General features: G+C 42.7%; 1 protein-coding gene across 2 annotated transcripts; it reads left to right on the forward strand.

The window, feature by feature from the left end:
* The first annotated feature begins 875 nt into the window (after positions 1 to 875).
* Positions 876 to 14,840, forward strand: kdm4ab (lysine (K)-specific demethylase 4A, genome duplicate b). Of its 2 annotated transcripts, none has more exons than XM_086129278.1 (22): positions 876 to 1,022; positions 2,598 to 2,758; positions 2,997 to 3,172; positions 3,285 to 3,399; positions 4,503 to 4,696; positions 4,801 to 4,850; positions 4,942 to 5,045; positions 5,131 to 5,268; positions 5,475 to 5,698; positions 6,264 to 6,427; positions 6,547 to 7,139; positions 7,868 to 7,982; positions 8,143 to 8,330; positions 8,677 to 8,887; positions 9,056 to 9,135; positions 9,765 to 9,820; positions 10,535 to 10,643; positions 11,531 to 11,722; positions 11,884 to 12,054; positions 12,137 to 12,256; positions 13,505 to 13,597; positions 13,678 to 14,840. In XM_086129278.1, the coding sequence occupies exons 2-22, from the start codon at positions 2,618 to 2,620 to the stop codon at positions 13,813 to 13,815; spliced, it is 3,372 nt and encodes a 1,123-aa protein (XP_085985404.1). In that variant the 5' UTR covers positions 876 to 1,022; positions 2,598 to 2,617; the 3' UTR covers positions 13,816 to 14,840. The 2 variants fall into 2 exon arrangements, with proteins under 2 accessions (XP_085985404.1, XP_085985405.1); XM_086129279.1 differs by having other exon boundaries at positions 8,155 to 8,330.
* The last annotated feature ends 1,044 nt before the right edge of the window (positions 14,841 to 15,884 follow it).

Consider the following 15,884-nt stretch of genomic DNA (forward strand, 5'->3'; position numbering starts at 1 on the left):
CATTTTTTGTTAACTTTTCTTTTGATGGTGGCGTGGACACCCGCAGCGGCTCCTCTTGTTTTACGTTGAGAGGGAAGAAATTTCATCTGCGCTACATACAGCACGTTTGACAATAAAGTTGTTTTCAATTCAATTCAATAAACACACAAAAATCAATGAAGTCAGTACTGTAATTATATATATTTTTGTATTTTCTAATTAAATTTGTAAACTGCTGCATAACAGCTTTCTTTATAATATTTGAGTATTTTTCAAGATTTTGATTCCTGTATCCCACCTAATGAGATCAACCCCTGCATTGAACAGCAGCTAAATCCCATCTCCACATTCAGAACCAAAACAAGAACAACGTAGGATCATTAATGTGATATGTTCATTAAAAAAAACCTTGGCGCAGAGCAGAAAGTGAAAGAAACCATTTTTGCTTTTAAAATGGAATTGTCTTTATTCACAGTATTTTGAAGCGCAATTGTGTTATTTTAGTCGTCAATGGCTCCAGTATATGAACATACATTTTTTAATGGCCGTGTCAAGTCATTTTTAGTATATGCCGGGGGGGGGGGGGGGGGGGGGCAAAGAAAATGTGTTTTTAGATGGACAGAAGATGTAGATTTTCACTATTCACGAGAATAGCGGGGGTTAACTGTAGTTTGAATTGCTTATTAGGTCATCTCCGAACACAGCCACAGCTCTAGAAAAAGAGACAACGTTATGATATTAGTGAAATCGTGATTATCGTGAAATAAGGAGAGCAAGTAGCTCACAGAGCAGTAATTGTTTTTCAGTGCGAGGCGATGGTGTCGCCATCCTCCGTGCTCTGATTGGCTGAACGTCTCCCGTGCGTAATGTGGTAACAATATTGGAGGTGCGTGCGTCTTGCGTCTGTGTCTGAGGTAATGGAGGTTCGTGTTGTACTTAGGTCCTTCTCAGTTGCCAAACTGGTCACTCGCTTTTATGTGTATTGCTGATTACGGAAGATAAACATCATCGGTGACGATTGTTTTGTCCGCGGGGGAGTCAGAGTGAGTAACCAAACGTCGCGTCCGCTCTCGGCTTTATTCGAATCGTGAAGCTTGTGAAGTCGAAATGTTCATCTGTTAGCTTTCGTAGCCCCGAACCGCTACAACGACAGCTAACGCCTGTGCTTGCATTGGGGTGTCGTTTAATTCCTGGAGCGCTCGTGAATTATTGAAGAATAAAAACACCAAATCAATAAAATAGCGTTTAGGGCGTAGGATAGCTGTCACCTGACATTTATTCAACACATCTTATCAGAACGATCAGACATTTTGTTTGCCATGTCCGCCCAGTCTTCTGTGTAAATGTAATATCACTGGGAGGAATAGTCTTGCGGGAATTAGTCGCATCCCATGTAAGGTGTCAACTATCTAGCTGTTTTGTGAACGCATTGAGAATTAATATATTGCAGCAATAGCTCTTGCTAATGTTGGATGCGCTGAAATAACAGGGAAAATAAATGTTCATTGCTGTCGGGGGACAATCTTATTGCAATACGTAAGGCTAATGCTCGGACGCGTTAGCATCCGATCTGACGCTAGCCAAGTGATCGGGTCGAGTTAAAGAGACGATGGACTTGAACCAATCAGCAACAGACGAAGTGTTAACATCTCCTTAATAATAATTCGAATATTATAATGGTATTATGAATCGTAATAATGATTATTTATACGGTGCTTTGCAGGGGCCCAAGCGCTGGTATTGGCACTGTTTTTAATTTGCGACTAGTACATTTTATTTCTGAAGCACGGGGAAAATATAGTTAATACAAAAAAGTGTTAGTGGCATTCCTTGGTAAACAAATCCAGACCGTCCCTAAAATTTGAGCCAGTGCAAGTTCATTTTTTCATCGGCTCGCACATGTGTGAATAATACATTTGCTGGTTTGTTTTTCAATTCTTACATATTTTTCGTTTTGTTTCTGACAATCTCTGCTCCACACTTCCCATCAGTAATATCGTGTAAAGGAGTACAAATGTGAATATTTACATCGCTAGTCAATTGTGATTCAAGTGCACACTTAAATTTTCTTTGTGCCCCGCAAAAATGTACACTGTGCCCCTGTGACCCCGGTAAAAATTGGTAGTCTTGTAGCCATGCTGTTTGTCTACTGTCCACTGTGTACTACTGAAAAGATGTAGGAAAAAATATCGAATTCCTACCCTTTTATCATTACTGAAGACAGTGTTGACCAAACATGTCACTAAGAGTATAAATGCTGAAATAATGATTACCGGTACCTTGTTGTGTGCGAGTGTGAAACTTGAATGTGTATCTGGAAACTAGTAGTGTGACTTTTTTTCCTCCCTTCATGTTAATAAGGATACAGGATATATTTTTTAGACAAATTATACTATTTCAAATCGTGGCAGAGAGCTGGGTGTGTGAAATGTTGTCTTCTTCTTGGGCGGAATGTAACAGAAAATGCGTGAGAAGCATTGCGCTCTATTTTAATCCTACGTGAGGGACAATAAACTAAAAAGCAGTCAACAGACTCCGATGATCGGACAGGACAATGAAATGACACCAGATCAACCTGTTTTTTTCCGATATTTTCATGCCCTTTTCACAATCTGCAGGATTTGCCATCAAATTTGGGATGGCGTCAGACGCGGCTCCTCAAAACAATGCCTCCAAGGGGATCATGACATTTTACCCCACCGTTGAGGAGTTCAAGGATTTCAGCCGCTATGTCGCCTACATGGAGTCACAGGGAGCGCACAGAGCAGGCCTGGCCAAAGTATGTGCTTGATGCTGAACAATTTCTTGTCACAATTATACTTGAAGTGACAGTGATGATTTATATGCAATGGCGTCGCACTGGTTTTGTCTCCTAAATAGTGTTTTTGGAATCTGGCATAGTGTGAAAACAAACAATCAATAAGCAGCTCATCAACTACAACATTTTAGGGCAAATAACTCTTCTTGGACGACAAGCCAGTAATATCCCCTAACGTCTTTCCCCACCCGACTTCTAGGTGGTCCCCCCAAAGGAATGGAAGCCCAGACATTCATATGATGATATAGACGATTTGGTGATTCCTGCACCCATTCAGCAGGTGGTGACAGGCCAGTCGGGCCTTTTCACTCAGTACAACATTCAGAAGAAGTCAATGACTGTTCAAGAGTTCCGCAAGCTTGCAAACAGTGACAAGTATGTCAAGCAAAGTAGATGCATGCCACTTTTACAGTTTCTCTTGTTGTAAACGTCATAGTTGTTTATCTGTTTTTTTTTTAAATAACATTTCTTTTGTCCATTTTTGCAGGTTCTGCAGCCCTCACTATGATGATTTTGATGAACTGGAAAGAAAGTACTGGAAGAATGTAACATTTAATCCTCCGATATATGGGGCCGATGTCGGCGGCAGTCTCTACAATCCAGTGAGTTGATCTGATCTATGGGGTCTTTCAAAAGTCACTTTTTGTTCTGTTAAAAGGAGGGCAATAGAATATACATGCAAACAATTATTCAAAATGTACATTAAACTCAGAGGTGCTAAATCATTAACAATTATTTCAAAATAAAACAGGATTAGTGTCAACTGAAGATAAAAAAAAATGGATGAACTGTTGTTGTTCTAGTATTGCAACTCAAAGGGCGAGAACAAAGGATTGATTCTAACACTTAAAAGGGAAGACACTTACACGTTCAAAGAGAAACTTCCCAAAACGTCACTTGCTGTTATAATGCTGTTATAATCTCCTGCCTGAGATTGTTAATGAGATTGCTACCTACTAATGAACATGTGGATGTGAGCGGCCAACAATATGTAAAATGTTCCAATACAGTCACCATACACTTCTTTATTTCAAACAGTTGTGAGGCTATCAGCATTTGACAGTTGAGGCGTTGCCGATTATGTTAAGCATATCATTTCATTTCCCCTGGCCCGCCAGTTGACATTGGCCATTGTCAATTGGCCATCTTTCCCTAACCTTTCCACTGTGTTCATTGGAACCTTCAAAGCAGAAGACATTTTTCTGCACCCTTCTTCAGATTTGAGCCTCGAGCCCATTTTTATCTTGGAGGTTGACGCAGCTTTTTTTTTTTTTTTTAAATAAACACTTCATACTTAATTTTTGCTCTGACAAACACTGTCACCTTATAGAGAGAGACAGATTCACTGTATTCATCACAGTGAAACTTCCATTTAGCTGGAGGTAACTCTCAAGGATGGTCAATGGAAACATTTTGCGCCCGAGCTTAATATTTAGGGGTGTTTTTTTTTTTAACTTTCAAAAGATTTCCCACCAAAATTCACATTTTTGTTATGGGGTGTTGTGTGTACAATTTTGAGTAGAGACATTTTATATTTTAAAATTGATGTATTCGATGTTAGAATGAGGTTGTAACAAAACTAAACAAAACAAAAAAAGTTAAGTGATGCGAATACTTTCCCATGCCCTGGATGGACCCAAAACAGATGGTGTGATGCTAACATGATGTGTTTATCTTCTCTTAATTTCCTTCTGCGCTCTTCCAGGATGTCAAAGAGTGGAACATTTGTCATCTAAATACCATTTTGGACACGGTGGAATCTGAAAGTGGCATCACAATTGAGGGTGTGAATACACCCTACTTGTATTTTGGCATGTGGAAGACCACCTTTGCATGGCACACTGAAGACATGGACCTCTACAGCATTAATTACTTGCACTTCGGGGAGCCCAAATCCTGGTAGATGATTAAAAAATAAACTTGAAAAAAAGCTTGTCATAAATGTTGCTTCTTGAAAGTACTATTGAATCTTAAATGACAAGACACATTTTGAATGTCTGCAGGTACTGTGTCCCCCCAGAGCACGGGAGAAGATTTGAGCGTCTGGCTCAAGGTACGACATAAGTGGAATATTAATCTAAACGTTTTACATCCAAGTGATTTGACAATTATCAGTTCTAACAGTCAGCATCTGTCTGCTGTAGGTTTCTTTTCTGGCAGCGCACAAACCTGCGAGGCCTTTTTGAGGCACAAGATGACGTTGATTTCACCTTCAATCCTGAAGAAATATGGCATTCCATTTGAAAAGGTCCCTAAATGGCTCATTTCATTTTGCCATGATCGAAACCGACCCAATCGTTTGACTTGTCTTTTTTTCCCTCCTCATCCCTTAGATTACTCAATATGCCGGTGAGTTTATGGTCACTTTTCCCTACGCTTATCATGCTGGCTTCAACCACGGGTTCAACTGTGCCGAATCCACCAACTTTGCCACACAGCGGTGGATTGAATATGGCAAGCAAGCCGTTTTGGTGAGAATTAGTCAAATACTCCCAATTCATTTGAGCTTTCGGTCAAGAATTTTCCCCCCCTCTGTATTGTGGTTCATCTTTTGTGCCCCTTGCAAAATTGCAGATTTTGCACATCCAAATGTGTTTTTAGTATGTTTAAAAAGTCTGCTACGGGTAATTGATTATTAAAAAAATGTGCATACTGTTCATGTGCTTTTCTCTGTCAGTGCTCATGCCGCAAGGACATGGTGAAGATCTCCATGGACGTGTTTGTCAAGAAATTCCAGCCAGATCGCTATGAGCAGTGGCTGGCAGGGCGAGACGTGGCGCCCATCGACCACTCCAGGCCCACCCCAGAGGCCAAGGAATTCCTGGGCGATTCTTTTAATCTCATCTACGATAATAGCAGGTGTTCCATCGATAGCGGTCGGGATGATGTGGAGCGAAAGAGGTTTGTCACGTGACATTAGTGAAGATCCAAATTGAAATCGGTCGGCTTTATTTAGCAGGGTTGTCAAACTTATTTTCGTTGCAGGCCACAATGGCTGTAAAAATCACAAAGTATCATCCGCTCATAGTATTACGTGTACACAACTGACCCTGCATTGATATATTATGTACACATGTAAATACAAATCGATGTTGAAATCAGAAGTTATGAAAGATATGCGCAGCAAAAGTTGTACTTACGCAACTGCTATGGGTTTTGGTGGGCAAAAAAAATGCCCGTAAAAATGTTTAATTCACACAAGGGGGCATCTGTGCCACTGTGTCCGCATTTGGGAGCGGTAAAGTGTATACTTGATCTAACAGTGTTCATTTTGTTTGGAATACAGTCGAATATGCATAAGGGATTACCAAGAGATTGTCAGGATTCCATTCTGGCAGTTGATGCCTGCTTTAGATATCAGTAAATTAAACACAATTTAAATACAAATCTTGGGGTCCACGTCTGACCTTTAATCACAATGATCAACTTTTTTTTCCTCACCTTGTCTCAAATTTTCTTTCTTTAGTCCACTGCAAAGAATCGAGACCAAGAGACACAGAGTGTGTTTGCAGCTGCCCGACGAGGTTGTTTCGAAAGATATCGATGAGGAAACCACGCTGTATGCAAAGCGGCCAAGACTTAATCTTTTGCCACCACGTATGACACCACAAGATGGCAAGCGAAATAAAGGTATTGTTATTTACTCGTGCGCTGTCACTCATCGGCATTGACCTCTGCTTGATCTTTTCTTGAACAATTGTCATGTTTGCCACCCCCTTTTACTGATGAAAGACTGATTTTATTGACAGGTCCACCAAAGTTGGTTGTGACGCCCACAAAGCTCACTTTGATAGATCCGTTCCACCGCTTAAACACGAGCGATTCAGGACACACGCCTCACTACACCAAGACTCGGCCGCCCGCATTCTCATCTCATTCCCAAAACGGTCATCTGTCAGCGACGGCAACATGGACGACCGCCACGGGTCAGCCTTCCCGTAAAATGGGCGTGGCCAGCCTGCTCTTCCATCGGACTCTCACTCAAAAAGACATCCTGCAAGTGCACAATTACCCGCGAGAAAAACAGCAGGTTCACACGATGCTGCAGGTGCACAGCTACGCCAGAGAGCATCAGCCCCGTCATTTCCAGGTCGCAGGAGCCCCCACGCTGGCTGCATCTCAGGCACCGGGCAGCGCAAGCACCGAGTCCACGCTGGAATCTCAAATCTCTCTCGGCAATGTGGAACTCATGCAAACGGAACATTCTGTAAAGGAGGACCACCCGGCAGGTGTTTTGGATGTTCAGGATGCAGCGTTGGAGGCCAACGCTGAGCCCACCTGCGTCACACAGCCCCCTCAGGTTGACAAAATGGAGATGCTCAAGAACCAAAACAAAAGAAAGGTCTGTATTCATGTTTCATTTCGACCTCAAAGGCAACAACAGCTGAATTGGCTCCTTGCTTTGTGTACTATTTCTTCCTCTAGACTTCAGTTCAATTCAATGCTTGACCCTGTTCATACCATAAAAGATCTTTGCCCATTCAAATGTTGGAAATGCCATTAAAATAAATAAATAAATAATGACTATGATAATAATAATACAAAAATAGCACTCTATCATATATTTTAGGACTGCAGCGACCAATTATTTTCATAATTGATTAACTCATTCAGTACCAGCCAATTCTGGACCAAGTCTGAAAAGACGTTTAAAAACGTCTTTGGGAGTGAATGAGTTAATCTGTCAGTTTTTTTTAAATCCATCTCAGCAGGTTTCCATTTGGTCCTGTATTGCCAAATACCACATAGAACGTATTATTAGAAAGAACACTTTGGACTTGACTTCCACTTCAGCTTGAAGCCTATTTTTGGATAAATCGTTGACTATAAGTGACTTGCAGTTCTAAGATATGGCGTTGGATTCTTTGCTCCGCCTTCTTGTGTGGAGTTTGCATTTTCTCCCATGCTTGCGTGTTGCATGGCACCCCCGCACTAGAGGCTTTTTGGTTCATTGAGTCCGAAGAGTTGTCGCGATGTGCCCTGTGAGTGACTGGCCGCAGGCTCTCCTGAGAGAGGACAAGGACCATCGGAAATGAGGTTTCGCCTTGCTAAGTATAATTTCACCACCAGGTGTCAGAAGAGCAGTCCTACTGCATGTCAGTGGTCACCAAGCAACAGCAACAAGAAGTGCTCCGAAAACTTCCGCGCCACCACCCTCTCTTCCGAGAGACATACAGTGATGACGGTAAGCCAAACGGAACGAGTCGTGAACATGTATGAGAACGGACTCGTCAATGCAATTCTCTGAATCTCGCAGTCTCTGTTTCTCCTGCTGATGACGTTCAGTCACTCGACAGTGTGCTTAACAGGCTGCAACAGAGAGCACTTTTTTAACATGTCTTTAGTGTACTCTGCAGACACGTATCAGGATGTGGAGGTGCAGCAAGAAGAGAAAGAGGAGTGGGCAAAGCCACTAAGGCAGCTGTGGCAGTGTTGGCCTTTAAACCCTCAGGTGGAGTGGGAGTACAATAAGAGAATGGGTGAACAGGCTCCTTACTGCTCCATTTGCCTGCTTTTCTACACACATCATCAGGTGAGCTGGATTGTCTTAACCCTTTGTCAGTTTCCTTTTGTTATTCAACACGGTCATTCCTGTCTAGAATATCAACCAGACATTGGAGTCGAGTGCATTATATTCTGTAAATTGTGCCTACATGACGACACTTGAATATCCAATCACAAAGTCCCATATCTTCTTCCCCAATGAATGAAACGGAAGACGCTGCAGACCCACAAAAAATACCAATAAACATGTTTGAAAATGTTTTCTTTAATTGTTGTAGCAATGCCGCTACACAGTATTTGACTTCATAAACAACAAAGTCAGTCAAAACGAAGCAATTTGGTCTTAACAAGAAAACGGGCATGTTCTTCTTTAGTCAGAGGCCAGCGACGGCAGATCCACTGTGACGTTGGTGAACCGCCAAGGTCACCAGTGGTCCAAACCCCTCATCCCTGAAATGTGTTTCAACACACACACCAACAAGATCACTGATAGCGAGGAAGGCCAGCTGTCCAACCCTCACATCACAGAGGACGGCACCAGTCGGCTGGTCAGCTGTTCTCAATGCTGCGTCCGAGTACACACCAGTAAGTTGTTTAAAAAATTCTTTTTTTAAATTCTCCCCTCCGCTTCACTTTTTCTTCGAGGCTATGTCATACCCCGAAGTCAATAATTCCTGATAAGACATTCGAGGAAAATGCAGATAGTCGGCCCCCCCAATACTATAAAATAAAACGTGTTCTTGTCTGGCTCAGGTTGCTACGGTGTAACTCGAGACGAAGCAGAGCAGGATGACTGGCTGTGTGCTCGCTGCAAAGCTGATGCTACCTTTGAGGTCGGTGCACCGGGCTTTCAATTATTTATTGTCGGTGGTTGTTAGGTAGATCAGATTCACTTCAACATAGTGAGATTCCACATGGACTCGCGTGATGGTTTCAAAGAAATATTATCATACTGCTCACTTCAGGTTAAATCACTGCCTTGTTCGTTTACACACACAAAAAAAAAGCACAGTAATCTACCCAAAATGAGTCACAACAACGTTCCAGCACTTTTTGTTTTTGTCACTTCAAATGTAAACTTGGCCGTGCGCCTCCATTTTTGTCCTGCTGGGAGTGTTCCCTTCCTTTGTTTGTTACTGTTAGTGGAATACATTGTTCCTCATTTTGTTTTCAAGCTATATCTCATTTGTTGTTATCAGCACTACTGCTTCATTTTTTGTGCAACAATCTGGAAATATTGCTCAATAGATGCACACTAATGAACATATTTGTCCACCAGTGGGCAGTACAGCGTGTGTCTTTCAATGCAATGGAAATGAGATTTTAACTACAGTCGCATATCTAAATCTTCTTTTTGAATCTGTGAGCCAAACAAATGTTTTGTTTTAATTTCAATCGTTGAATGGGTCTTATTTGTATGGCTTTTGCCTTCAGTTCTTCAACCCACTTTTTCTCTCACCAGGATTGCTGTCTGTGTTCTCTCCGAGGTGGAGCTTTGCAGAGAGCCAACAATGACAAGTACGTTATTTCCAGCAATCGCCGTCAGCATGACACTTTGGTGCTTGAGATTCGCCCGAAACTGCAATTCTGCCCTTGTGATTCAGTTGTACTCAACTAAAGTATTTGTTTGACCTGACGTGTTTGCTCGTTCGTGGGATTTTAAAGACACATAAGTGATAAAGCCAAGGCTGGAATAGAAATAATGCAGTGTGGCCTTCTGACACAGCCTGGGGCTACAGTTTATTTTCTGTCAAAGGGGGAGGAATTGCCTCAACATCGCCCCCGCATTCATATCTGCCATTTTAATTGCTAAAGAAAGTGGGCTGTTCAGTGCCGTTCACCTCCCACCTCATAGCCTCATGTCATGTAACTGCAAAGTGAGCATGGATTGTAGTTTTTTTTCTTTTTCCTAAGATTGGCTGTTGCTGCTTATTTCATAGTATGATATACGCTTGTACGTTAATGCTTACTAGTACATTTTAAAATGAAAAAAAAATACACTGCGGTTATTTTTGAAGGGATGTAACGTATTGTCTGTGTTGTTTTATTTGAGCCTAAAATATTTTCTCCATTTTGGGTAAAAGTGCCAGGAGTCATTGTCGTAAAAACAACCCTTGAAAACTAACTGAACAACGTCTGCTTGTCTAAATAATGAAAGGATGTTGCGGAATATTGCACCCCGGACATTGTTCTGTTTGTCTTGAGTCGGTATCATATTTGTCCGACTGGCAGGTGGGTTCATGTGCTGTGCGCCGTCACTGTGCTCGAAGCCCGCTTTGTAAACATCACAGAGCGGCGTCCCATCGATCTGTCTGCAATCCCACTGCCTCGCTTCAGACTGGTAAGAGTCCCAACCCTTGAGAGCGTGCAGATCCATGAATGATTTTCCCCCCCGCATCATAAAATTGAAAGTGCGTGGGGGACCAAGTTATCAAAATGCCAACAACTTTATGAAACGGATAAAAAGTTGACAACCGGTTTCACAACGTCATTCTCGTTCCTTAAAGTAATTTGCCGAAAGTTTGGGCTGCGGCTATTGAAGATGTTCGAGAAACAAATATTGTACCGGTTAGCCCATGACACGATTAATCGAGTAATAGATTTAAAAAAAACAACAACTGTAAAGACATTGTTAAACACAATAACGTGTCTACTGGTGAGTGACGTGGGTGTCAGCAAATTAATTTTTTTAATGGACGATTTTCTCCTGGCGCGCCGACTTATTTAGATGCAGAGTGACACGTGCAGGTGCAGTAATATTAATCCGTGTGGCAAAATTAGTCTCTGTTAAGCTTTCAGGCAGAAATGTAGTTTCAAACTTTTTTATAATCAAATAATTTCAGCCCAAGACGTGCACATATTCTTCATGTTATGTTTGTATGAGTCATTGTAGCAAGTAAATGTCTGAGAAGGATTCAATAGTCAGCCGTGTCTCCACTGTCATTATTTTTAATCTCAGAGGAGCCTTAGTCAGGCTTCTAAATAGTATCATAGTGTAATAAAAAGTGCATATGAAGTCCGTCTCACTTTGGAAGGAAGCTGTTTAATGTTATTGTGTGTGTCCGGGTCTCACACTCCCCTTGAAACCCCTTTTCTTTTTTTTTCCTTTCACACGCTTGTTTCCTTTCTCCTCCTTTCCTTCCCCTTGCACTTCCTTTTTCTTCACCCCACGGCTTCAAACCTTTCACCTCGACACTTCTGCTTGCCGTGACTCTTTGTCTTTGGCAGAAATGCGTTTTCTGCAGGAAACGGATGAAGAGGGAGTCGACGGGCTGCTGCGTCCAGTGCTCCCACGGACGCTGCTCCACGGCGTTCCACCCCAGCTGCGCACAGGCCGCGGGTGTCCTCATGCACCCGGATGACTGGCCGTTCATTGTCTTTATCACGTGTCACCGGCACAGAGCGAACGCTATCATTGAGGTAACCGCCCAAAGCTGCCAACTAGCATCAATGTTATGTATGGGGATCACTGTATTTTCTATTGTTTTCTTGTAAAATATGTGCTTTTGAGCAAAGAAGCTAATCCTGGCCCAAAAGGAGTGAGTTGTTTTTTAAGACGAACATCCTGTTGTGCTCCACAGCGTAATAAGGACTCCATGCGAGAGCTGTCTGTGGGACAGAGGGTGATCTGTAAATACCGAAACGGTCGTTACTACCACAGCGATGTGGTGGGACTGACCACCGCCACCTTCTACGAGGTGGTCTTTGACGACGGCTCGTACAGCGACAACCTCTTCCCAGAGGATATCGAGGTCCGTAACGGTCACACATCATTTGGCCGTGCCCCCCCGTCACATCAGTCTGTCTTGACGGTTCACTTTTCTTTCACGCCAGAATCGGGACTGTGCGCGACTTGGGCCACCTGCAGAGGGTGCTGCAGTGTCAGTGCGATGGACTGACGGGTTGTTGTACGGCGCCAAGTTTGTAGCGTCCCACTCTATTCCTATGTACCTGGTAGGACAATAATATTGCAGCATGTGTGTTTTCTCATCAAATTACGTGGAGATTATTTGTCAGGGCTTGACCGATGTGGATTTTTTATTTTATTTTATTATTTTTTTTTTTTGGGCTGACACCAATTGCATTGTTTGGCAGGAAAAAATTCTGATAACTGATAAAGGTTTTCTTATCTTTTCTTATCTTAATTAGTCTCGCAATGGAGAAATTCCCAATTCACAGCAGCAAAGTTATGAAAGGAAGAAGTAGAACAACAAAATATAGGAGCTGCTGGAAAGGCAGCCACTCTCGCAGCGCCATTTTGAAGTCAAAATAACAAAAATAACACAACACAACACATAGGACACAGACAGTCGTGCAATCTTCACCACTTTTCTGCATACACTTTGTTGTCTGAAGCAGTTATAGATGAAAGAGGAGAGGATCAAAGTGTCCTTTCTCCAGCGGATCAGAGACGTCATGCTGAAAATGTGCACACGTCTGCTACAAGCTAAGTTTTGAAAGCAAACACGAAGCTATAGCGTCCATTGACGAAAAGAGATTAGTTCACTTCTCCTGTCCCACGTAATCCGCTTCAAACTCCAAGCCGCGACTCCTAGCTCCAAATCCGCATCGGCGCTCCGCGCTAACGCTCCTTTCTTCTCATCGTCGGCTCCTCAAGCCTTACATCCATCCAGCCGCAGACCGTTCAACTGCACCGATCTCTCCGCTGAACAAAGCGGGGCTGTGAAAAGTGCTGCCCATTACAGGCGCAAGACACAAGCGCTGTCCAGCTACGACAGTCAAATGGCGCCGACATTCCTCAAGTCAAAAACAGTGCTGGTATACCCATGCTGCCGAGAAGGCGCAACCACCAAGCACAGAGTCTCCTCCTTGATGAATGTCGTGGCCAAAAAATGCTGAAAAAAGTCTACATCAGGTCCACACGACGTAACAACAAACACAAAGTGACAAAACAAACACAAAAACAACAAAAAAAGCAAGGCTCATGAGAGCACTTGCTGACTGCTGCCTACTCGGGCGCCATCTTGACTTCAAAGTCAAGTAATTGACCAATACCAAAAAAAATGGATATATAGGTATCGGTATATACGTGTTATTTTGTTAGGTATGTATAGGTACTGTATATGTGTATAGGTGTGTGTCTATATGTGTGTATGTATATGTGTATATATAAGTATGTATGTTCGTATCCGGTCAGTCTGCTGAAAAGGTCACTTGACGTGCGTGTCTCCTACCTTTCAGGTGGAATTTGAAGATGAATCCCAAATTTCTGTCAAGCGCGAAGATGTGTACACCTTAGATGAAGATCTGCCCAAACGGGTCAAGTCGCGACTGGTATGTCCCAGTCCTTTTGGAACGCGTGTCACGTACAAGTTTGAACCCGATAAAGTCCCCCCCCCCCCTTCTCTCCGCAGTCGGTGGCATCGGACATGCGCTTTGAGCTCTTCTCGCAGGACGACGTCAAACAGAACTCCAAACGACAACGGGTCATCAACTCTCGTTACAGAGAGGACTACATCGAGCCTGTTGTTTATCGGGCCATCATGGAGTGACGTCGGTTCGTCCTATCTTCCCACTCCCTCAATTGCTTTCACGGCCTGCCAGGCGTCATATTTATAAAGTACGGCTGGGACTTAAAAAAAACTTTGTACTCTGAATAACACTCTCTCATAGTGTGGTCTGTATATTTCCTTATCTTAATTTATTCTGACGGGGTAGGGAGGGTAGCAGCCAGCAATCAAGTAGTTCAAAAGTTGCATTACTTATTGAGGCAAGATGCCCCCCCCCCCTCCCTCCATGTCCGCTATATGCAGCCCAGAAGCCATTTTCTCATTTTGTGATATTTTTTTCCTTCATTCACTTGTGACTTTTAAAGAGAGTGATATGAACTTAACAGGTGCCGAGCGTATACTGAATCAGTCCTGGAACTGTCTGCCTCGTCACATCACATTTTCCCCAAAGAAATGCAACATTACACTTGGAGACTGTCAACAAGCCTGAAATTGCCCCTCCATTTCTCCCCAATAAGCTTCATTACAATTTCTTTGCCACCAGCTGTGAAAACTGAAGACATGTACTCGAGCCTTATTGCCTCAAACCCCCCTCAAAAATTGCAGATTATTTTGGCTATCTTGAAAAATAATATATGTGGCTGAAGTCAGTTTGAGGAAATGAACTATTTTTGTCCTTTTCGCTATCTGTAGAAGACCTCAGATGTATTTATATTTATTATAATAATGGCAGGTTTTCAGACACACTGTTAACAGCTTTACGGCTTTTTTTTTTGTTTGTTTTTTTTGCGGTGGGATCAATTTTCCTGGAAATCACCTCCCAATGAGGCCATGTGGCCGTTAAAGAGCTAAACTTGTATTCTTTTTTTCTGGTGAACGCTAGCTTTAGAGATCTAGTCCCAAAATGAACAATATGGTGAGGATTCAGTTTTGGTTAACTGCTGTAAGTACAAATAATACCTGTAACACGTAGCGATTGGCCACCGTTTGGTCTCGAGTGAGGGTACCGTTAATTCTGTCTTTGTAAAGCCTCGACTGTTTCAGTAAAATTTGGGATAAGAAAACTACGGTTGTGTGTCAGTGATTCAGATGATTTACATTATTAGAATTCAGCATGATTTTTATGTCAAAGGAGATAACGTGCCCCCTGCCCCAACAGAGTTTAGTCAACAATGTTCTCTGCAATAATCTGCCCTATGTGCATCCACTAGTCTAAACACAGTATTCTGATTAATATTCCGTTTGTGGAATAAGAATTAAGCAGAAAAATCCACTCATTTTTATCCATCTCTTGGTTCAGGTTGGGGCAGCCATTTTGCCACTTGCTGTTGACTGAAAATGGCTTCACAAGTGCCAACGGGCTCAGTTTGTGAATATCACATGACCGAATCCAGAAAACAAGTGAGCTGTGTTTGGTGTTTTGGAATTCAGAGGTAATCCCAAACACCGCAATTCAGAGGTAATCCCAAACACCGCGATATAAACCCAAAGCAAAGGGACTGTGAGGCGGACATACATGCCAACGACTTGTGCAACGATGGATTGGTCAAAATAAATCCATTTGAAAGAATTGTTTAGTTGCATAAGGGAAGCTGTTGTCAGACCATCTCCGAAGGCAACACTTTATGGAGGGTTAACTTCATCGCGTGAGGCAAATTAGATCTGCGAGCTTCATATGATGGTTTCCAACTTTTCCACATGACCAGTTTTTGTCATAATGAGTGAAAGGTAAAAATAGCCTCGTAAATCATCAGTGCGATAATCCAGGACATCGAAAAGAGCGCCGGAGAGTTGATGACAGTTCACTTGGCTGCTCGTGTCAAGTGCCGCTAGTTTTAGCGTGAGGGTATTAGCCCTTGCGGAGCTGTTGTGGCATTTGTATAATTAGAGTCTAGGTGTGCTGTTGTGAGGAGTGTTTTAACTGTGGAAGCCAAGACAGCAGTTCACTCAAACACCCCACCCCCTCCAAGAGCACCCCCCCCCCCCCCCCCTTCCCCCGGATGTCCTTGTTTTTCAGGATAGAAGTGTTTGGTTGAGGCTTTCAGGTGTTGCAAAAGTAAATACGGTTGCAAGAAAAGCTGTGTGAACCGTTTCGTATTCTAAACATAACG

The sequence above is a fragment of the Hippocampus guttulatus genome, chromosome 14 (assembly GCF_054856545.1).
Source record: "Hippocampus guttulatus isolate MCC_2025c chromosome 14, RoL_Hgut_1.0, whole genome shotgun sequence".
In the NCBI taxonomy this organism is placed as follows: domain Eukaryota; kingdom Metazoa; phylum Chordata; class Actinopteri; order Syngnathiformes; family Syngnathidae; genus Hippocampus; species Hippocampus guttulatus.

Coding starts and splice junctions, on each gene's coding strand:
- kdm4ab (XM_086129278.1), top strand. CDS start 2,618: ATGGCGTCAGACGCGGCTCCTCAAAACAATGCCTCCAAGGGGATCATG. Junction 5,046..5,130: donor ATGGCATTCCATTTGAAAAG/GTCCCTAAATGG, acceptor CTCATCCCTTAG/ATTACTCAATATGCCGGTGA. Junction 6,428..6,546: donor AGATGGCAAGCGAAATAAAG/GTATTGTTATTT, acceptor TTTTATTGACAG/GTCCACCAAAGTTGGTTGTG.